This window comes from Ilyonectria robusta, assembly GCF_021365365.1.
Source record: "Ilyonectria robusta strain PMI_751 chromosome Unknown BGZ61scaffold_18, whole genome shotgun sequence".
Lineage (NCBI taxonomy): Eukaryota > Fungi > Ascomycota > Sordariomycetes > Hypocreales > Nectriaceae > Ilyonectria > Ilyonectria robusta.
In genome coordinates, this window is record NW_025764452.1 from 622,869 (window position 1) to 643,610 (window position 20,742).

The following is a 20,742-nucleotide window of genomic DNA, read 5'->3' on the forward strand; positions in this document are numbered from 1 at the left end:
AAATGCGGAGAGATAAGATACGATTTGTGAGATTATTAATACGCTTCTCTTGGTTGGCACTAACACGGGCGGTCTACCACGGCAAATGCGGCTGTGGCATGCTGAGAAGATGTTGCTATTTTAAACAGGTGCTACCTGAGGTAGGCGACTTGAGAACAAGGCAGTGTAAGCATATTTCTTTAGTCGAGGCCCTGGCGAGCTTCCGGACAATATCATCGTCAAGATCAGGTAGTTAGCTCGACTCCGTAATGTATCATCCCACCGGGAGGCGGATCACTTCACGCGACAAGATATTGTGGGCCTAGTAGCTGGTATGCGACGTGTCACGTCCATCCAGGGACGGTAAATGTGTGACTTGACGAAATACAAAAAGATGAAGTAACGCGGTATGCGCGTTCGTCCGCATTCTTACGAACCATGCAATCCTTGATACAGTACATGTGGATATAAATACTTCCAGTGATAGCTGCCTTATTCACACTGACTCTGTCTGGTACAGTCCTGTTCTTTTTACGCCGCGCGGCTCCCTTCCCTGGCGAAAATCCCCGTCTCCGCACACGTCAACACGCCAATATTGCAGGGGATGGCCTCACAGCCGAGACTCCACACACGCTTTAGTGGCGGTTTCACCCAAAGCTGCGTCATCTCAAGGGAAGCGGACGCGCGGTGCCGGTATATACTATTACGTGATGCCCTGTAAATGCTCGCAATGCGTTTACATGTTGACGAGGAGCGCGGCACCGCCCATCAGAGCACCCATTGCAATACCGGCAGTGGGCATGCCACCCGCGTCGGCCGAGGTGGAGGTGCCCTGGACGAAGCCGGTAGCAGTGTTGGTGGCCGCGTCGGTGGTCGAGCCGGCAGAGCCGGTGCTACTGACTCTGGAGATGGTAGTGACGGGAGTCGTGGTGGTGTTGGAATAGGTGCGAGCCTGGGAGAGCGAGTGGTTAGTCGGTGAATGGGTCGTAAGGCATTAAGACCGTGAAGACACGTACCTGGGCAAAGGCAGCGAGGAGGGAGGTGAGAGCGACAGCGGAGAACTTCATATTGACGACGTTACTGGGAGCGGCAGATGGTCTGTAATACGCCAGAGAAAAGACAAAGAGCGATGGGGAGCAGAGACAACCCAATCCAGAGGACGCCAGCCTGTTTTATGTGAAAGTCTGGCTTCGTCGTCTCACACGTTCTCGTGGTCCTAGAATCCACCGCCCCTGTCCCGGCCGCCTCGTCATTGGCCGCCCTGGCCTTGTCATCAATCTGAGCCACTTGAATGATGACCTTCGTAGATACATGTGGAGCGACGCTCTATTTGCATAAAGTACTCGAGCCGCGGCAGTGGTTGTTTGATGCGCAGCCGCGTAATTAGTGGCTATGCCGCTATATTTAGTGGCTGAGACAGTGCCTCCATGACCTGCTGCGTACCTGATGATGTGTCTCTCCTCAATTTCGGTCAAATGCTAGTCGTCCAATAGGTCGAGCACAAATTTTACACTGCATCTGCCACATGAACGCAAAATTAAAGAGTTGCTTATTGTTAGCTGATCTGTGGGGCGGGTGGCTCACTTCAATGATCCCGCATGCGAGGGGATTGAGACATTGTGAACACATAATCTATGGGTTTTACAGTATTTATTGGTCAGTTATTAGGTTTGATTGCGTCTTCTGACTCGTGCCGGACTGGGTGTTGGGCTACAGTGTCTACCTCGCCCAATTTCATCAACGAAGGCCATATTCCCGAGATGGTGACGACGGCCATTTTATTCCAACGGCATGCACAATTTTTTGCCAGACCCTCGAGGCTATTGATTAGGAGCCTCATGCCTATAGATCTTTATGCATTTACATATTGACGGCTCTAATTAGGTGCAAATGATGACGATCAGTGGCGAGAAACACACCCACGGGGTCATTCATATGTCAGACTGAGTGGACACAAAATGTAATATAGGGTTGAAGAGAAGAACGAGTTTATTTAGTTCCTGGATCAATAAAAACGCCAGTCACAACGCCGACTTCATTCATCCAGTTGTTTCATCCAGATCGAGTACTCTACCGTGACATTACTTTTGAGAGGCAACTGTGGGGCGTCACTCATCATCCTGGATCCCTTTCATCTCAGATCAAACATGACCCACGTCCGTGGATTCCAGGCAGTTGGATGCATTGTTGGAGAACCCGAGATATGGTACACATCTTGACGGCTATTGATTTACGTCGCCGAGATTAAATACCACTGTAAGTAGCCTACATCCTCAGCATGCTTTCGGAGCATAAGGGTGCAAGATGTGTCCAAGTTGGGGATTAGTCTGACTGGAGGCCGAGGCAAACATTCAGACTATAATGTGTACGCCGTCCTGGATTACGAGAGCCTAGTAGGCTTTTTGGCACTCGAGTTTCCTTTCGGTCCTTCTATAATGCCATGACTCGGGTGGTGGGACTTGAAAAACCTACCCTAGTGGCAGCCAGTTTCACCCAAAATGTCGAATGGGGCAGATGAGGAAGAAGATCCAACAACTTCAAATATGGTCCTTTCTGCCATGTGTTTGATTAAAATAGATTCGATTAGATTGATTATGTTATTTTCTGATGTAAGAATGAATTCTAAGGAGCATTCAATCCACCAACACGTCGCGGTGGGGCAGTTACATAAGATAACTAACGTACCCTACGCCGAAGCATGACTCTCGTTCCCTCAGGTGCTCTCAACGCCCAGATAATGGTGAATGAAGAATTTTGGTAGCAGCAGTTTATGATAATTGACGTAACACAACTATGGCGAAAAGTAGACCGTATTTTTTTTAGCACGATGTAGAACTAATCGAAGGCCCGTTTAACGCTGAGATATTGACAATCACAAGGTTCCAGGTTGAAATGACACACATGGTATATTCTACGTGACATAAAAGGCTGCTGTGGGAAACTCGACTCCTCAGCTTTTCTGGAGTTTAGTATTGTATCAATTATTATATACTAATACGTAGATATAGCTCAGTGGTTAAGAGCTTGGGACCTTTTTTCAAGAGGTTGTTGGTTCGAATCCAGCCCAGGGCACAATCCTTGTAATTGTGCTGTGACTGCTAGCCTCGTCCCCTAGCAGAAAAGTCAGCCTGTACAGGGATTGAACCCGAGGATCCGACTCGCTAACCGGGCCTAAGGTAGCAAGCTAATTGGTCCCTAGCTTGCCTTTAGGAAGTGGACTGGCCAACCCACTATAAGAGGCTAACTACAGCGCATTCCTGCGCTTATAAATAGGTAACCCCCCCTCTACCCAGAGAAAATAGGAAGGTTGGAAGACTAGAAGGTTGAGGTGTTAATGGCGAGGAATAGCTTGAGGTGTTGTTACCAGTTACAGACTCGAAGTTGCATTGTATGCTCTACAGTGACCTTATGGGTACATAGAGTGGTAGAAATAGAAGGAAGGGGTAGGGTTTTCATCCAATGTTTAGGCATACGGTTTTTCCCTATCCGATAAAGTAGTAGGAGTTCTATAGGCCTTGATAAAGGTAAAATAGCGTATACTAAATAAATAAATAAATACGTAGATATATATTGCCTTCAAATCAGAGCCTCCAATGTACTATAATCATAATCTATCCAATCCAACAACAGAAGACATAAAAATCATCAAACCAGCCAGAAAACTGCCGCTAAAGGAAGAACGGCAGCTAGAGAGAAGAAAGCGAGAGGACCGCTGGCTGCACCATTCTCAAAGCTCACGGTTGTATAGTTGACGGTTCTCGGGCAGAGCAACGTTTGGCCAACTGAGTTATTGGAGATTCCAGCTTCCCAATCCCTCAAGCTGGCCCAAGAAATCGTGAGGACATGCACCAAGTTTCCGATCAGCTCGACAGATGTTGCGTTGGCGCTATCTGTCACGTTGGAAGCAGCCGACTGGATTTCAGAACCCGAGTACCAATCGACATTAGCCGCAGCCTTTTCCCCAATAACGCTCGCCATGTCCGTCATGTTCATCACCCTCCTTCCGGTCACGACAACTGCGTCGATTGGGTCGAGACAACCCTGATATTCGCCTCTCGCGGAGATTTGTTCGAGGCAGTCCTCGTCAAGCATCTTCGTGCAAGACCCATCGTCGTCATTAAGCTCCGCGAGCCGGTCTCCTTCAAGTCGTTCGAAGCCGAACATAATAGCCCATGAGCTATGGGGGACGTAAAAGCCATTATTTTCAATCTGCTCTTTGACAAGCGCCGCTGGTGGATTGAGCCTGTACAAGCTGAGAGCAAACACGCCATCCGGGTTGTTAGTTTCGATGTTCCCTTTGGCAGGGACGCTCTTCTGGACGCTCACAGAAACCGTCCACCCGTCGATTTCCTCGCCTGGGAAAGACATACTCGTGTTATACCCAACGATTGGATACGTTTTTTTAATGTCGGGATTGGCCATGATAGCCAGCCATATGCTTTCATTAACTCTCCATGGGGCGTCCCCAAGTCGGGCTTGAGCAAGGGGATCATAATCTCCCCCTATGGGTACGCATGCATAGACGGGGCTAAGAAGTGCGAGTAGCAACGCAGCTTTCGATGCCTTTGATGTCATTGGAGGGTGTTGGGATATCCCTAGGTTCGGTTGGATGGCTGTGTAGTAGAGTGCAATGGAAGACGGTGTGGATTGGACTGGGATGTAACGAGTGACTTCGGGTAGAACCCGGGCAAAGATTCGATTTATACAACATCGACAGACACCGCCCTATCTGGCAGCAGGGGATAAAGGGAGGCCTGGATTTGCTGCGCCTTTTTAATGTGCCTGCCAAGGACAACACTCGGCTATGATGATGCCTGCCAAGGACAGCACTCGACTATGAAAAGCCAGCGGGTATGAAATCATGGGGAGGACGGATCTGAATGCGGACAGGGCAATCATAGGGCAGAAAACAAGGGTCAAGCGCTAAAACCTCAAGAGCTCTTCGTCGATACCTAAACAAGCCCAGGTTGTTCGCTTCCATGGTAACACCGACAGGATTGTCAAATGAAGCTTCCTTTTAAGGCTAAGCCTCCCATGCAAGTACCATGGCAGAATCCCTCTCGGCGCTTTCCCTTTATTGTCTGCTCTGCGGCACAGTAGCCAGTATGTCGTCAGAAACCCGCCATTTCATCGAGGACATTGACAAGCGCCATAACACAGCCCTACCGTACCCTTACCCTTCACATATGCTTAATCTCAACCCTATTCGCAAGGTCCGGTGGAAGATTGAGTGGGGTGTATTCGGTACCGCCGCTTTTTGTTCGCAGACCAGTGGGAAGGTTGACTTCAAGGCATATTTGGATAACCCATAGGCTAATTTATTCGCACGAGACTTTACGAGACTGACCATAATACCTTCACCCTGGGCATGCCCATATGTCCGCTACCGCACTTCGTAAGAGCATTCCGTGACAGGATGCTGGAGGACACAAATTCCGACAGATTTCCCCCACAACGTGACTCTTGCGATGAGTGGAGAGACAAATTGGCCACTTCACTGGTGTCACCCGACATTTCTACCGATATTGCCTAGCCCAGTCAATTAACCCTGTCTCGATGGGTTAGCCAAGGTTGCCTCACCCCCAATAGGGCTGAGCCTTAATAGGGACAGCAGCCCGAATAGCCCCTGCAGACGTAAGATGCAAATGTTTGATTCCTCAAGGGCTATGCACTATGGATCGTTCATGTGACACGCCGTCCGTGTTAGGCCTTGATCCTTGGACGCATTCACACATTTACTTGGTGATGGGAACCTAATCTGGAACGTAATACTAATGAACGGCAAATGTGCCTTCCCAACAACCGTACCTACCAGGGCTGGTGTGGAAATGCAGTCAGAGAGCGTCAACGACGTCGGAATACTGAGCAAGGAACTAGATGTGCTTGGAGACGGCCAGGGGACATGCTCGAAAGGCTCGGTTTGTGGTTTTGGCTCATTGCAGGCAGTATTGGCAGTGCACGAGTGAATATAAAACGGGAGGAAACAAGAGGCAGGCAGAAGGCGTCTTCTCTATTTATCCCCTGGGTCAAAGATCTTTATCGTCTTAATCTTGTTATTGAGTTATCCCATTGTACCTACAAATAAGGGGATGTATCCGGTTGGCTTGCGCCAGCTTGGTTTAGCTGCGGGGCATTATTCCGGTAAGGCCATGGGCACTGTCGCTTAGGTATGGGGCTCAATGACGAGCCGCTAAAGTTAGGTAGAGCACACAAGTATAACAGGGCTTGCGCGACCATAAATGTATGACTGAAGGCGTGACATGTAGAGCTATTTAACGGACCTTAGGACCTCCTTTTATCGGGAGAATCCGTACTCTCCGGAGGATCTACCCAGCTAGATATCGTATGCCGAACTCACCCTCGGCGATACGGGGCGGAGATGGCGCACTTCCGGGGCTGGGATGCTACGGGTTTACGGGGATCAGCAGAGATCACTGCATGAAGTTCGGATACATCCGAACATGACAACTTGTTAAAAGTAGTGTATTTGGCGCGCTCGTACGGACTGAGTCAGTACATGAGCGAGGATTCCACAGCCATCTCCAGCTCCAGCACGCGGCACACACCTCTGAACCATCGATATTTCACCACCACACGACGCTATCACACAGGACCATCACCAGTCAGTCACCAGTCAACATCATGGCGCCGAAGATGTCACAACGGCTGCCATTGCTGCTCGCCAAACGAAGCCTCACTACACTCAACGCCTCGCAGCCAAAGCGCCCATCGCTGGCAATCCTCGACGACTACTTGAACACATCGGCACCTCACTTCGCCAATATCCCGCCTTCGCAGCTGCAGATGACCACCTTCAACGACACCATTGTCCCCGTCAACAATGCCGAAGCAGCGCGCCTCGTGGAGCGGCTGCGTCCCTTCGACATCATCTCCACCGTCCGCGAACGCACCGCTTTTCCAGGCTCTCTCCTACGCCAGCTTCCCAACCTGAAACTCCTGCTCGCCACCGGCACGCAGTTCGAGATGTTCGACCTCGCCGCGGCCAAGGAGCTGGGCATCGCTGTTGTTGCAGCTCCCGGTCTCGGCCGCACCGATCAAGCTGGGCCCTTACGCTCCAACATCAAGAAGGGCAGCGTCCATCCCACCACACAGCACGCGTGGGCCCTGATTCTGGCCCTGGCCCGCAACGTCGCCGCCGACGACGCCGTGATAAAGGCCGGTACCGGCTGGCAGAGCGGCCTCGCGACTAGTCTTCCTGGAATGACTCTGGCCACCGTTGGCCTGGGGCGCTTGGGTGCTGCTGTGGCCCGCGTTGCGCATCTCGCATGGGGCATGCGCGTCGTGTGCTGGAGCGAGAACCTGACGCAGCAAAAGGCCGACGACATGGCCGTCGCCGTGGGCTTGTCTCCTGACGTTGGCATTCACGGCGGCAAGACCTTCCAGGCCGTGAGCAAGGAGGAGCTCTTCCGCAGTGCCGATGTCGTGAGCATGCACTACGTGCTGAGCGACCGCTCGCGCAACATCGTCGGCGCCAAAGAGCTGGAGCAACTGAAACCGTCAGCGCTGCTTGTCAATACGTCGCGTGGGCCGCTGATTGATCAACACGCCCTGCTTGACACGCTGGAGCATGGCAGGATCCGGGGTGCTGCGCTTGACGTGTACGACATCGAGCCGCTGCCGCTGACGAGCCCGTGGAGACGAGCCAACTACTGGGGTCGAGACGGCCGTTCTGCGCTTCTTACAACGCCGCACATGGGGTATGTTGACGAGGGTCTGATGAACACTTGGTATGCTGAGACGGCGGAGAATGTGGAGCGTTGGGTAAAGGGGGAAGATGTACTTCACCGTCTGGCTTGAAAAGAGCCTACACAATCGTAGATATATACTTAATTAGAGAAACGGATGGTTAGTGGCTGACTTTGCTGAGGGTTGGGTTGCACTGGCATCTGACTTGATGGCATTCTCAACTTGGCCCTGTCTCCATCTCCGCCCAATCCGTTCGCCAGGTCACCCAATCCACACCTACTAGCACATATCGAACCCTTGACAATCACTTAAACAATCCCCCGCCGTTTATTCAGCATGTTGGCACCACTAAGTCGTCAGATGTACCCTCGCAAGTTCTCGAGGCGCTCCCCATGATCTCAGCCTCAATCAAGTCCAACAACAGTTCGGTTGTTCCTAGTGTCTTCTATGACCCATGTCGACATCGAGTCTTCAACTCTTCCTTCAAACCTACTCTTCCAACAGGGTCGTGGGACAGCAATATCCACATCATCGACCCGGACAAATATCCGCTTCCACAAAATGTCAAGCCTCCTCAAGAAGCGACAATGCGTCAAGCACTCACCAACGCTGAACAGCTTGGATTGCCGAACATGATGTTTGTCCAGTTGTCCACGTACGGCAACGACAACACTTGGGTGCTGGATTCTCTAATACAAGTCGGGCCTGCTAGAGGTCGTGGTGTCGTTGCATTCGACCCGGGACGTGTCGATTCTCAGACTCTTCAACAGTGGCATGATCTTGGTGTTCGGGGCGTTCGAGTCAACCTCAGGTCTTCTGGCACTGTCTTATCGAAAACCGAAATCCAGACAGTAATGCGCAAGTACGCCGAAAAACTGAGGCCGATGAAGACGTGGTCGATCGGATTGTACGCTGACATGGAGGTTCTTGATCACATCCAACCATTGGTATCCGAACTCCAGGTGAAGCTCGTGCTCGAGCACTTTGCTTCCCCAGCCATCCTGCCATTAAACCCAGCCAAGCAGCCAGGCTGGGGTGCACTGAATCTCATGATGGAAGATCCTCGCGTATTCGTCAAAATCTCAGCACCGTATCTGTTCTCCAATGATCCGGAGTTCACCAACTTGGAGTCGCTGGCAACGTCGCTTTTTAGCATGCGAAACGGGGACGGGGTTGTGTTTGGTTCGGACTGGCCGCATACGAAATCGCGAGGGTGGAATGCGAAGCCTTTTCTAGACAAAGTTGTGGAATGGTGCAACTGGAACGAAGAGCTACAGGAGAAGCTCTTCCGAGGCAATGCTAGAAACCTATGGGATGCTTAACCATGGATTACACCCAACCCAGTCGTGGACTAACCTCCAACACGTCCAGTTTGTCGGCGTTCTCGAATATGAGCATCCAGGATTTCATTCTGGGGGGATGAAGAACTGTCAGTAGGCTCTCGTCAATGAGGTCGAAAACGTATTGTCTGCCTAAGAAGTCGTTTGTCTTCTTATGAGTTCTCATGGAAAGTAAAGCAGACGGGGATCTCTGTTCTGGAGTACAAAAGTTGTAGTCGGGCTGCCGCTCGTTACGAGCGGCCGCTTCAACAATTGAAAGTAGATGACCATGAAATTTTAATTTATTATACAGCAAGTATGAGAGTATTTCATTTAAAATTAAATGCTTCATAATTAATAATAATATTATTATTATTACTGCACTTACATTTACGGGATAAAATTCCTGTACACCTTAGGTAGCCGCAGCCAGTCCTGCCACCCCTAAGCAGACAGTCTACCTACCCGCGCACACACATAGCCCTGCAGTAAGTAAGCCAATTAAATTAGTCAGTCATTCATTTATCTGACACCCAGCAGCGTATACTGTGGAGACCGCAGCCCATAAAGCAGCCTGTCTGATCTTGGAGACTTTTTTGGACCCTCGTTGTAATCTCCCTGAGACCTCTATGTGACCCCTAAGTGACCATGTTAGACCCGCCTTGCTAACCCCCTATGAAGGTCTTAGATATATCATATGGTGACCGTCACTAAGTTTGGGATCCTAACTCCACCAGGCGGTTACACGCCCCCGCAGGCTTCTACTACGACCGCAGATTTACTAGATACCTACCTAGCTACATTACGGTGGAGGGCTCTGAATGGATCCAGGGCAGCTAGAAATCGTGTACGCAGCTACCCAAGCACATCATTTGCCTCCATAAGGGGATCGTGTGAGTCTCTGGCCTTCAGGATGGAAATGAACTCAGTAAATCAATAAATCAAGGAATTAATAGTGATGACTTCTCAGACCCCCAAAACCAACCTACGCACTATCTCGCCCCCAATATTGAATACTTATAGGCACTGATCAATGGTCGCTTTCCTTCTCCTTGAACTCGTCGTGTGTCCTCCAAGAATGGGCCGAGTGTACGGTAGTGGCGGTGCGAGTACCTCCGCGGATTCCGCGCGGGACTGAACTAGATTTCAGCTTCCGACCCCTGAATCTGCCCTTCTCCGTAACATGAACCCATAAAACATTCACCGCCGGTGCTTTTCCATCATCTCAGAAGTAAAACTTTGACCATCCCCAACCATACCATCAGATTGATAATATCCTACATCATGTCAATTGGGCTCCATGGCTACTCCCTCCACGAACGGAGCCTCACCAGACGTGAGAAGTCAATCCCTTTCAAGAAAGTCATGCTTATAACAACATTAGGCTCAAGGTAAGTGCACTTTTCGCCTACTTGACTTTATATTTACTCTGGCTCAAGTGCGGGACTCATTGTCGGGACGCTTGTTATCCTGGTGCTATTGCATTTCAGGTACAAACGCAATCAAAACCTGGAGGATAGGGATTTTGTGCCAATTGATTGAGAGGAAAGCCCTTAGAACGACAGCTACCTATTTTAATTGCTCCTTGGAATCGAAGGGGAACAGCTGGGCGATCTAAGAACCCAGGATCAGAGAAGGAAGCAGCCTTCACCATAATGGGTAGCAGCGTCAACAGAGTCAGACCGGATTTGGGAAATGAATCAGAGAATGTAACAATAGTTTAAATTAAAACACTGTAATATACCCGGAAACGCCATCATTCCCTTCGCACTTCAAAACACGCTGGTTACGTGTCGGCCTCAGTAGTGGCAATCAGGGACCTCTCCTTAACCGATTCGTGCTAGTCATGTGACTCAGTTAGCTCCGCGCTTTACGCGGAGTGCTCGGGATGCGCGCACTATGCGGCTTTCTCCTGTCCTCGCGGGATCTAGGAAACAGAAAACTCCTTTCGCAATACCCTCCGACCCAATCCGAGCAATCCAATTCCGAGTCCACACAATGGGTCCTGAAAAGCGGACAAGGGCTATAATGCCCAAAGCTGTAAGCCCTCCCTTGCTTTGCCTTGTGATTGGCTGTGGGCTAACGAACATGACAAGTGCCACAACTGCCGGATGCGCAAAGTACGGCTCAGCTATCACCCCTACGAATATGGAGCTGAATTTTAATAGGTCCGCTGTAACCGCGTTATCCCTTGTTCCAATTGTGTATCATCTGGCTTGGGCTGTGTACCGGGAGTCAGGTCGGCTGTTCAGCTGGGACAAGTCACCAATTCTAGCGGGTAACTCATGACTTACTCTTCGAGCATCACGAATCGCTGACAACCATGGCAGCGAAGATGAGCACAGATGCTTGCGCGAGAGGCTCTTGGCGCTTGAGCAGGCAGTTGAACAACTCAGCCGCCAAAACATTAGCGACCACACACAGAGGGCGGTCTCACACGATTCTGAGGGAACCATGTCGACACCAGACCCACTCGAGTGTCGCACTTCTCTCTCAGAAGGCGATTCCTCATTCGGTCGGCAGATTCTCCTGGCCAGTAAAGTCGCAACGCTCACCGGAGTTTCACAAATGCAACCTGTTCAACGGGAACTGGCAAATCTACTGGTCATGGCTGAAGATCAGGCAGCCCCTCAGACACTGGGGCATCTATATACACCAAAGGCCCATCCGGAAACTGTTCGCCCTGTAATAAAGTTGCCTCCGTCCAGCTTCGCCCTTCAGCTGTTAAGATCATTAAGAGGCAAGCCGACCGTCCTCACTCGCCAATATTCGTTGAAGCTGACCTCATATGTAGAGAAAGAATCCGTCTTCTTCTTGTTTTATGGTTTCCACGATCGGGCGCAAGTTGAAACCCTATGTCAGCGAGTATATTTCCCTATTGAGTCTTTATCAGCTAGTGAGGCCACACTGTTCAATGGCATTCTGTGCAGCATTCTGCGCGAAGGCAGTTTCTTTCAGTCTTCTGGACTCAGGGAAGAAGAGTTAAGCAACATGCGCGTTCTGTGTGAAGCAAACTTCCAAGCGGGCCTCGAAACGTTTGAGGTATTGGCGATCCCGACACATGAAAATGCGATGATCTTATCGCTAGCGGTAATGCCACCTCCATATTTAAGGAATTCCCAGCACAACTAACTCAGGGTAGATGGCTCATGCGCAAAGCGAAGCAAAATTGCTCTTCCAGCACAGCTTAACATCGGCGGCGGCAAGGCACTGCCTTGCATTGGGCTATCACCGGGAGAGCCGATTATCACTGCTTCCTTCTCTAGAGGCAGAACGTGCTCGTCGACTTTTCTGGCACATTTACACGTCTGATAAAAGTCTTTGCCTACGCCTTGGGTTGCCTTCTACTATTCCTGACTACGATATCGATGCCAGATCTTGCTCCATCTCACGAAATCCTAGTCAGGCACCCTGGGACATAGTGGTTGTGAAATTTGCCGAACTCTCAAGGATTCAGGGTCAAATTTACGAGTCACTATTTTCAGCAGCCGCTCGGACATTGACTGTGTCGCAAAGACACAGCACTGTTTCGAGATTATCAGTCTGTCTGGCTCAATGGCACCAAGAATGGACGCAGATTGATTCCAAGGATGCATACAATAAGTATTTGTTCACCAGTACCTTTGGGCCTGTTGAGGTCCTCTACTTCTCAGTTCTCACGCTCCTACACCGTGGCGAAACGTCATCAAACTCAGCGGATCACATTTCACAAGCCTGTTTGGACGGTGCGTACCAAGCCTTGCGAGCTCATTTAGCCTATCATCGGAATATTTCTATTTTGGGAGTGAAAGCGTTATATCCTTATGCCGTTTGGTAAGTTTGAGCTTGTTTACAGTTTCCAGGTCTGACCTAATCATTCTCAGCATCTTCTATTACACCCCATTCACACCTTTTGTCGTTATGTTTCTCCATTGTGTAGCAAACTCAGATGAAGACGACATCAAGCTTCTCAACGACGCTCTCGTGGCTCTTGAGCAAGTCAGTCCAAAGTTTGAACACTGCCAAAGACAACTCAAGCTTTGCAAGGGCCTTTACAAAATTGCTGAGACATTCATTAAATGCCAACATGAAATGGGTGGAAAGAAGGAATTAGAACCAGCAACTTCGTGTCTATTACCGCTTCAGAGCCCTGTCTCTGAACGCCGGTCACAGTTAACGGTTCGCGGGCACTCTGTGGACTTGAGTAATGCTTTCTTGGAAGACTTGGAAATTCTAGATGTGGATCAGATGTCATTCCTACTAGACAATCAAATAGGTAATTGAGGTTCGTTAGTCCCGCCAGCTTTGGGACCAATTGTAACGAGTCCATAGCGGAGTGGTGAAACCGAAATAAGACACGTTCGACTCGGGTCCTTACCTGCAGTTCCAGAATGCCTACACAGATTATGCTCTGACGCGTGCGAAGTAGCTCGCGACAGCATTTTGTTCGCTACTATTTCATCGTCAATTACCATTCTGCAAGCGATTTAAATTCACTCGATGGAGGCTGAAATACAAGGCTATTATTGACATCAAATTCTATTTGCCATTTCATTCCGCTTCAGGTAACGCAGCTAAAACAATCTGCTTTGCTAGGGAGTCATGTAGCACATCCACCCAGATAACAGATTTTAACGATGAGGTGACCTGATTCCACGACTTCAACTTCATAACTCGAAGCACCTCAATCAAGTCAGGTTGGAACGCAGCTTGTTCCTGCTCATCAAAGACAGAAACAGCGCCAACAATGTATATCCAGAGCATAAGCGGGGCCGGTGTATTGCCATCATTATCCTTAAGCAGAGACACGCTAGTTTTCATATTTTGTGAGAGAAACTCGAAACGGGTTCTAGTACCGCGCCATTGAAGAAAAAGGGTACTGGAAAATGACAGCAGTGTGAGGCGTATAGTCTCATCGATACTGCCTGCGTCGAATCGAAGGTTGGCGAGACGGTAATGGATCGAAACCATGACTTCTTGGTAGAGCTCCGTGTCGATACGAAGTTTACATTGCGTTGCAATATTGGCGGCTCGGGAAAATTCGGCGAGGTCATCCCATGCTGAGCGAAGTCGAGCATCTAGGCTATATAGAAAATGCCCAATATCCGAGGTGGGTATTTCGGGATCTGGATCTGAATCTTTGGGCTGTAAATGAGATAATTTTCCTTTGGAGGGAATATATGAATCCCACGAGACGCAACCGGAAAAGAACAATGGTTTGCATCCTGTTGCGAGAGCCACTCCGATATCAGCACTATGTGGGTGGATTAGCAGGCTGCTCACAAGTTGGAGCAACATGGCCAACTTGCCGGAAAATCTTGGGTTGTAAGCTTCTATTCTCTTTGAAGGCTGAAATACCCCCTCTTAGCATGACCATTTTAAAGAGGCCTCGTAGATGGTTCTGGGCAGCCTCCAGATCGCCAAGGGCGGTAGCTGTCATGGTAAGGCCAACGACGACTAAGATAGTCGAGTCGGAAATTGTCTGCTCCTTATCGCTACCGGCTAGGCGTTGCTGGAGGATAGCGAGCGCGTTGACCAAATGAACGAGCGCAATCTTGCTAATTTCCTTTTTGCCGTCGAGAGAATCCATGTACACTTTGGTTGTGAAGAGAGTGAAGTGAAGACAGGCTGTGTCGTTCAAGACGGGTTCAAAAAACGACGACTCGGTCTGGTTCGATACTAAGCCAAACTCGGCCGGGACCATTGCGTGTTTAACTTCTGGTTGGTTAGCCAAGACATCCCCCCTGTTTAAAATGGTGCGGAACGGGGGTGTTACGTTTCCAGATGTCTTCGAGCATGCCTGGACCTATTTCGGCAGAGAACGCGGCCAAGGAGAAGTCATTCCCGACTTTAGGCGGAATGGAGACACGCTTCTCTTTGTCTACATTGTCTGTGTTGCGTGGTTTACTGCTATTCATCCATGACGGGGGCCTGGATGGCGGCTTCTTGCGATTCTTGCCACGCATGACATGTCTGCGGATCACGTTGCGCTTTCCTTCGAAAGACTGGCTCGCTGGAGTAGTAACGATAAAAGGCGCTGCTTCGTCAGTTCCAGTTGACTTCCCCATCGCCACCGCCCCGTAGGGACTAGCCAAATGGATGTCTTAGAGTTGGAGCCGGCCCTGAAGCCTCCACCAATAATGGCTAGGTTCGGGACCAGCCAAGGGGAAAGATGGAACAGGGACAACAGTCGTCGCCTCGTCTCGGAAAGAGATGCCGCTTCAAAAGCGAACAAACACGGGTAATTTCGGCAGCCGCGGGAGTCGTGTATACAAGGGGACGCGGGTGAAGCAACGACTGGCGAGAAAGGAAGATGAAAAGCAGAATCAATGCAACGTGGAATCGAAGCAGTAGTCAGCAAATTGTGGAGAAGACGCTCGGGCCAGAATGCCAAGGCGAGATTGGTTTCTAAAAGCAGTTTAGCGGAGTCTTGATGTCCACTTGACTATCCCCAATTAGTTGTCTGAATATCCTCGGAGCAATTCGTCGCCGTCATATCAAGGTGAACAGTGAAGTGCGAGACATATAAGTACTGCACGTTTCCGTTACTTTCAGGCCACTCTTTTAATTATGATCAATACATACACCACGATTTTCTCCCTGAAAACAACCCTTTTCCGTTCCACGTCGTTACTAAGTACAATTCCCAATCCTCCATCAACATGTCCACACAGATGTCTGCATCCTTCAACCTAGGCCCTCCCAAGGAGAGCCCCCGTACTTTGTTTCTCAAAGCACAATTCTGGACCTCGCCCCAGTTTCCTCCCCCCGAAACCAATCTAGAAGGCCAAGTCGCCATCGTGACAGGTTCTACCAGCGGCCTGGGGCTCGAAGCATCTCGCCAGCTTCTGTCTTTTGGCTTATCGGGCCTGATCATGGCCGTGCGGTCTGTGGAAAAGGGCAAAAAAGTTGCTTCTCAGCTGCGCACCCAGCACCCCAAAGCCAATATTCAGGTTTGGTCCCTTGAGATGGAATCGTACGATTCTATCCAGGCTTTTGCCCGCCGAGCTGGGCTTACCTCCCGCTTGGACATGGCCATTCTCAACGCAGGTACACAGATAGCTGATTTCACAATTGTCCCCACCACGGGGCACGAGAAGTTGGTTCAGGTCAATTACCTCTCTACCATGCTACTTGCTATTCTGCTACTGCCAGTCCTCAAAGCCAAGTCGCCCCCGAGCAGCCCCGGCCGGTTGAGTATCGTCAGTTCCGGCTCAGCACGCGGTGCCACCATGTCTCAACCCAATGATGAGTCCGTTCTGTCAGCTCTCAACAATCCCCAACACTGGGACCCCTTCAAGCGCTACCCAATCAGCAAGCTGCTGGGCCATCTGTTCATGGTCAACCTGGTCCGCTATGTCAATGCCGACGATGTCATCATTAATCTCGTCGACCCGGGGCTAGTCAAGGGTACAGACTTGCAACGCGGCGCCCCGTTTCTTTTGGCTGTATTCTTTTATTGCTTCAAAGCGATCTTGGGGCGAACGGTGCCTGTGGGTGCGTCGACATATGTCGATGCAGCCGTTGCCAAGGGCAAGGAAACACACGGCTGTAACGTGGCAAACTGGGGTATTTCACCGTAAGCGTCTCCCACTCATACCCTTCTTCTATTTTACGAAGGCTGACTCAATACTCCTCGACCTAGATTTGCTGCGTTTGTTTACACGCCTGACGGAGAGTCCATTAGAGAAAGTTTATGGAAAGAGACGATCGCAGAATTGGAATTTGCTGGTGTCCAAGGAATACTTGATGGCTTGAAGCATGATTAACAGAGGCCCTGAACGACTTTTGAACTCATCCCATTTTCCAATTAGGATATCTGTCTAAGTTATATTTCGTTGTGTCAATGCCAGTTCTATCTGGAGAAGGCTCATTGCTATGCCTTGGACGGGGGCAGGCTTCTACATGACGATGTTTGAACCATCTACAAATCCCAACTCTACATATTTCGTTTTCCAGCACGTTCTAACCCCGAGTGACGTAATAATCACCAATATTTATATACCAAAGTCAGTAGTACAAGTCTTGTTACCAGCGTCCTGTTGGAGTGTGCATTCCACTTTTGGTGTCATCAGTTAGCGTGACAGAATGCGGCATACGATGTTGGACTCTGAGGTCTTATTATGCTATATTATCGTGGTGGGGGTTGCGTGGATATGCGAAAAGATGTTTCATTCTTGACCATAATCCCGCTGATCATTCCCGACTCCATGTTGTCGTCGCTCTCAAAAGTGTCCCGTCCCGGGCTCACCGATGTTACCACTCCTAAACGTCTATCTGAGGCATGGGCGTCAAAGCCGGTCAGAGAATCGCCGCTCCTAATAGAATCGGCCAGCTGATAGGTGGAGCCAGATTCCCTACCCTTCTCACCTGTGGTCTTTCGCAAAGCTGAAAGATGGATCGACTTTTTCGACTGGCTTTGGCCATAGGTATTGGACCCCGATCCCAAGCTGGTTTCGTGACTGCCACAAGACCACACGTAGGCGAGAGCAGGTCGTACAGTTGGAAGACATGCTTTGTCTTGGCGTTAGTGTGCTGTTTCTCAGAATCGTGGGACCTTGCAGACCTACCGGAGACTGTGATCAGATTCACCTCGGCTGAAGCCCAAACAATAATGATGGCCAAATTCCATGTTAGATCCGATGATGTTGCGTCTAATTTCGTTGACTCTACCATGATGACAATGGCAGTGATACAGATACTGATAGGACTGTCAACGACGATGTTCCACTGGGGCGTGGATGAACTTACAAGATACCCACACCAAACATGAATATGACACCAATCTTCTGTAGTCGGGGGAGTTGCAATTTTTGTATCTGGATGATTGGTAAGATCATGATTCCAATGTCAATGGCGACGTGGACAATGAGACTTCCCAGGAAGAACTTCTTGTCGTCGATGTCGCATCGCGCGTCCGTGATGGTGAGATCCCAGTAGGCCTGTACAGGAATGCAATGGAAGATGGATATGAATATCTTGTCATAGGATTAGTGCTGATTCCATAGCAGTACACTTTTGGACCCCTACCCGGCAAATGACCCAAATGACTGCGCAGCCGAAGAGAATTTGGATCGGGAGCTTGATGCTGGACACGCTGACGATGCGCCAATAAAACAGGAGGAGAGATGCCTTGGCGCAGAATAGCGCTACTGAATATACCAACTCTCCTATGTAGAGATATAGCTTCGATCTCGAGACGGCCTCGCTTACGGTCATCCAGGTGATGTCGGTTACATGAAGCCCGAGTCCTCCCTTGTTTAACCCTAGTGTGCTGTTGGCAAAGTTTCCGTAAGTCCTCGAGGTTTACTTACAGAGTGGAATCATGGCCACCCAGACGATATTCATAAGCTACTATCGCAATCAGTCTCACACTCGCAGGACGGATAACTCTGAACCCACGTAGCAGACGATGGCCAAGTAGTCGTCCCACCAAAGATTGACTCGCTTAACCACCCGGCTCATGATGCGGAGGAGTATGAATATGGTTGCCATGGAGAACGTGACGAATTCAGCAGCCAAAATACTGGACTGCTGGGAATCCATGGCTGTTGACGTCGTCGCCATAATCAGCGAAAGACGGACGTAGGAGAGAAAGAGAACGAACGTGCCAACTCCTGGCACCCTGAAACTGGAGCCGCTATGGCGTATTTAAGTAAGGTCCTCCCTCGATCCAGGGGACTTAATCAACGTGCGGCGTCATGATCAGCCGCTATCGACGATTGACAAGGCTTGGTTTCCTAGTGCTGGGCTAGTCCGAACGATGCTCACGCCAACTCAATAGTGCCTGATGATTTGCGGTGCCAGGTCTCGGAGGAAGATCCGATCTAGTCGTAAGCGAGTATTAGCCAAACTATAACAAAGGTGCTGCGAGTCATTGCTAGCAGTCTGTTCGTTTCAAGCTCTCCCCAGAGACGTGGATGGGGCGAATTCTGAAGTTTGGGAACACTAAAAGCTACTAGCTGAACCGAAAGACCTAACCGATACCCCTTAGATTGGCTAGACGGGGGATGAACTAACTAAACTGTGCTATGTGTTTAGGCGCAATCTTAAAGGTCCATCTGCTGGCATTTCACTCATGACGTTTACACTGGCGACGGACTATGCTTGTAAGGAGTTAGACCATTGCCGACGTCTTACTCAGTGACGACTCTGTCAGAGCTGCACTAGCTCCGCTACGTCTTCCGGAAGGCCGTCGCGAAACCAAGACATGAGGCAGTGATCGGAATGGTCTGGTCTGTCTTGGTCTCGGTCTGGTCTCGACCGCCAAGACTTGGTCTGGTCTGGCGATTTCTCGAGACCATGGTCCGACCGGTCCGACCGGTCCGACCATTAACTGCTATAAATAGATCGGGGTGGCTGAATCTTAGCCTAATGCAGTTAGAGCATTCACGGATAAGGATAAGGATAAGGATAAGGACTAGGAATGAACCCCTGAGAACAGCTGTTTTCCACTCACATAAAACAATCAAGTCCAAAACAACCTGCTTGTATGCTATTATTATGGAGTCTTCAACGTCTCTTACACCATCTCCTGTCCCTACGCCGTCACCCACCCCTACTCTGTCACCTGCCCCTGTTCTTCGATATCACGAACCTCCGGATGAGTTCGTACAGGACCGTATCACCTACGTGAAACGCGCGACAATTGCAAATAAGGGATCTCGTCTAGGTTCATCACACATCTGGAAGTATGGCCTCCAATACATTCGAGGTAGCGATAAGAAAGAGGTGTATTACTGTCACGAGTGCACGATTGGAAAGAACAAGCAAGAATTGTTTGTTATCAATGGCACTTCTAGGGTCAGAAATCACCTAGAACAGAAGCACCAGATTGATCCCCAGAGTGGTATCAAGAAACATAGTTCGACACGGAAGTCCGTACTGGAGCAGCAGAAGAGCGCGGCTGCTACTAATACCTTCTTCTGGAAAGACTCAATTGAGAAGTTCAAAGAGCTTCTAATTCGTTGGATTGTGTACTGCCATATTGCTTTCTTTCAATTAGAAAATCAGTATTTCCGGGAACTACTCTTCTTTTTGAATCCGGCACTTCTCAACCACCTCCCCAAGGCAGCGAAAACTATTCGAAACTGGGTTATGGACGCCTTTCTGTCCAAGAAGCAACGGCTCAGAGAGGACCTCCAGCGCTCGCGGAGTAGAATCTCCATCTCCTTTGATCTCTGGACTTCGCCAAACCCTTACGCGATTCTAGGTGTCGTCGCCATGTGGATAGACACTGCTGGCAAGCGACGAACTACCGTTTTGGGTATACGACGTGTGTACGGCGAACACACTGGCGAGAATCTTGGATCAGTGGTCCTTGGATTGCTAAAAGAATATGATATTGGCGGAGATCAGATTGGATATTTCATGCTGGATAATGCCTCATCAAATGATACCGCTGTTGAATTCATACTCAAGGAGCTCTGCCCATGGATGAACTCGAAACAACGTCGCCATCGCCGACTTCGCTGCTTGGGCCACATTGTCAACCTCTGCTGCCAGGCGTTTCTCATGGGTCGGAACTGTGAGAAGTATCTGGCAAAGCTTGAAAAGCATTATCAACGCGGAGACTATGCGAAGGTGGAAGAGCTCTGGAAAAAATTTGGATGTTTAGGTCGGCTTCACAACCTGGTACGATACATTAGGCTTACTCCACAACGCCGTGAGGAGTTTGCTGCAATCATTATCGGCGGAGATCTCTCTGAATTCGATGGGCTCGAGCTTATCCAGAACAACTCGACACGCTGGAATTCAT

At 49.7% G+C, this 20,742-nt stretch overlaps 9 protein-coding genes across 9 annotated transcripts; 5 read left to right on the forward strand and 4 right to left on the reverse strand.

Annotated features, from left to right (window-relative positions):
- Positions 1-286: 286 nt before the first annotated feature.
- Positions 287-1,260, reverse strand: BGZ61DRAFT_590887 (uncharacterized protein). The gene is made up of 2 exons (XM_046256653.1): positions 996-1,260; positions 287-931 (listed from the first exon to the last, which is right to left on the reverse strand). The coding sequence occupies exons 1-2, from the start codon at positions 1,044-1,046 to the stop codon at positions 716-718; spliced, it is 267 nt and encodes an 88-aa protein (XP_046100798.1). The 5' UTR covers positions 1,047-1,260; the 3' UTR covers positions 287-715.
- A 297-nt stretch (positions 1,261-1,557) lies between these two features.
- Positions 1,558-2,010, forward strand: BGZ61DRAFT_457079 (uncharacterized protein). Its single transcript, XM_046246605.1, has one exon. The coding sequence runs from the start codon at positions 1,614-1,616 to the stop codon at positions 1,848-1,850; it is 237 nt and encodes a 78-aa protein (XP_046100799.1). The 5' UTR covers positions 1,558-1,613; the 3' UTR covers positions 1,851-2,010.
- A 1,614-nt stretch (positions 2,011-3,624) lies between these two features.
- On the reverse strand, positions 3,625-4,554 carry BGZ61DRAFT_481399 (uncharacterized protein; the record flags this gene model as incomplete). The annotated part of the gene is made up of 1 exon (XM_046249285.1): positions 3,625-4,554. The coding sequence occupies one exon, from the start codon at positions 4,552-4,554 to the stop codon at positions 3,625-3,627; it is 930 nt and encodes a 309-aa protein (XP_046100800.1).
- A 2,079-nt stretch (positions 4,555-6,633) lies between these two features.
- BGZ61DRAFT_359272 (uncharacterized protein) lies at positions 6,634-7,797 on the forward strand (the record flags this gene model as incomplete). Its single annotated transcript, XM_046241060.1, has 1 exon — positions 6,634-7,797. One exon carries the CDS (start codon positions 6,634-6,636, stop codon positions 7,795-7,797), a length of 1,164 nt encoding a protein of 387 aa, XP_046100801.1.
- Positions 7,798-8,078: 281 nt separating this feature from the next.
- Positions 8,079-9,008, forward strand: BGZ61DRAFT_359862 (TIM barrel metal-dependent hydrolase; the record flags this gene model as incomplete). Its single annotated transcript, XM_046241110.1, has 1 exon — positions 8,079-9,008. The coding sequence occupies one exon, from the start codon at positions 8,079-8,081 to the stop codon at positions 9,006-9,008; it is 930 nt and encodes a 309-aa protein (XP_046100802.1).
- A 1,932-nt stretch (positions 9,009-10,940) lies between these two features.
- BGZ61DRAFT_457083 (uncharacterized protein) lies at positions 10,941-13,269 on the forward strand (the record flags this gene model as incomplete). Its single annotated transcript, XM_046246606.1, has 7 exons — positions 10,941-11,045; positions 11,102-11,125; positions 11,174-11,283; positions 11,336-11,745; positions 11,800-12,095; positions 12,148-12,818; positions 12,869-13,269. The coding sequence occupies exons 1-7, from the start codon at positions 11,004-11,006 to the stop codon at positions 13,266-13,268; spliced, it is 1,953 nt and encodes a 650-aa protein (XP_046100803.1). The 5' UTR covers positions 10,941-11,003.
- Positions 13,270-13,446: 177 nt separating this feature from the next.
- BGZ61DRAFT_457085 (uncharacterized protein) lies at positions 13,447-15,287 on the reverse strand. Its single transcript, XM_046246607.1, has 3 exons — positions 14,761-15,287; positions 14,294-14,699; positions 13,447-14,238 (listed from the first exon to the last, which is right to left on the reverse strand). Exons 1-3 carry the CDS (start codon positions 15,050-15,052, stop codon positions 13,536-13,538), a joined length of 1,401 nt encoding a protein of 466 aa, XP_046100804.1. The 5' UTR covers positions 15,053-15,287; the 3' UTR covers positions 13,447-13,535.
- A 371-nt stretch (positions 15,288-15,658) lies between these two features.
- On the forward strand, positions 15,659-16,753 carry BGZ61DRAFT_359954 (uncharacterized protein; the record flags this gene model as incomplete). The annotated part of the gene is made up of 2 exons (XM_046241120.1): positions 15,659-16,563; positions 16,630-16,753. 2 exons carry the CDS (start codon positions 15,659-15,661, stop codon positions 16,751-16,753), a joined length of 1,029 nt encoding a protein of 342 aa, XP_046100805.1.
- Positions 16,754-17,105: 352 nt separating this feature from the next.
- Positions 17,106-18,530, reverse strand: BGZ61DRAFT_508208 (uncharacterized protein; the record flags this gene model as incomplete). The annotated part of the gene is made up of 6 exons (XM_046251948.1): positions 17,106-17,498; positions 17,555-17,685; positions 17,736-17,962; positions 18,015-18,250; positions 18,299-18,335; positions 18,387-18,530. The coding sequence occupies 6 exons, from the start codon at positions 18,528-18,530 to the stop codon at positions 17,116-17,118; spliced, it is 1,158 nt and encodes a 385-aa protein (XP_046100806.1). The 3' UTR covers positions 17,106-17,115.
- Between the last annotated feature and the right edge of the window lie 2,212 nt (positions 18,531-20,742).

Coding starts and splice junctions, on each gene's coding strand:
- BGZ61DRAFT_590887 (XM_046256653.1), bottom strand. CDS start 1,046: ATGAAGTTCTCCGCTGTCGCTCTCACCTCCCTCCTCGCTGCCTTTGCC. Junction 932..995: donor TCCTCGCTGCCTTTGCCCAG/GTACGTGTCTTC, acceptor TCGCTCTCCCAG/GCTCGCACCTATTCCAACAC.
- BGZ61DRAFT_457079 (XM_046246605.1), top strand. CDS start 1,614: ATGGGTTTTACAGTATTTATTGGTCAGTTATTAGGTTTGATTGCGTCT.
- BGZ61DRAFT_457085 (XM_046246607.1), bottom strand. CDS start 15,052: ATGGGGAAGTCAACTGGAACTGACGAAGCAGCGCCTTTTATCGTTACT. Junction 14,700..14,760: donor GCTCGAAGACATCTGGAAAC/GTAACACCCCCG, acceptor ACCAACCAGAAG/TTAAACACGCAATGGTCCCG. Junction 14,239..14,293: donor TTACAACCCAAGATTTTCCG/GCAAGTTGGCCA, acceptor CCACCCACATAG/TGCTGATATCGGAGTGGCTC.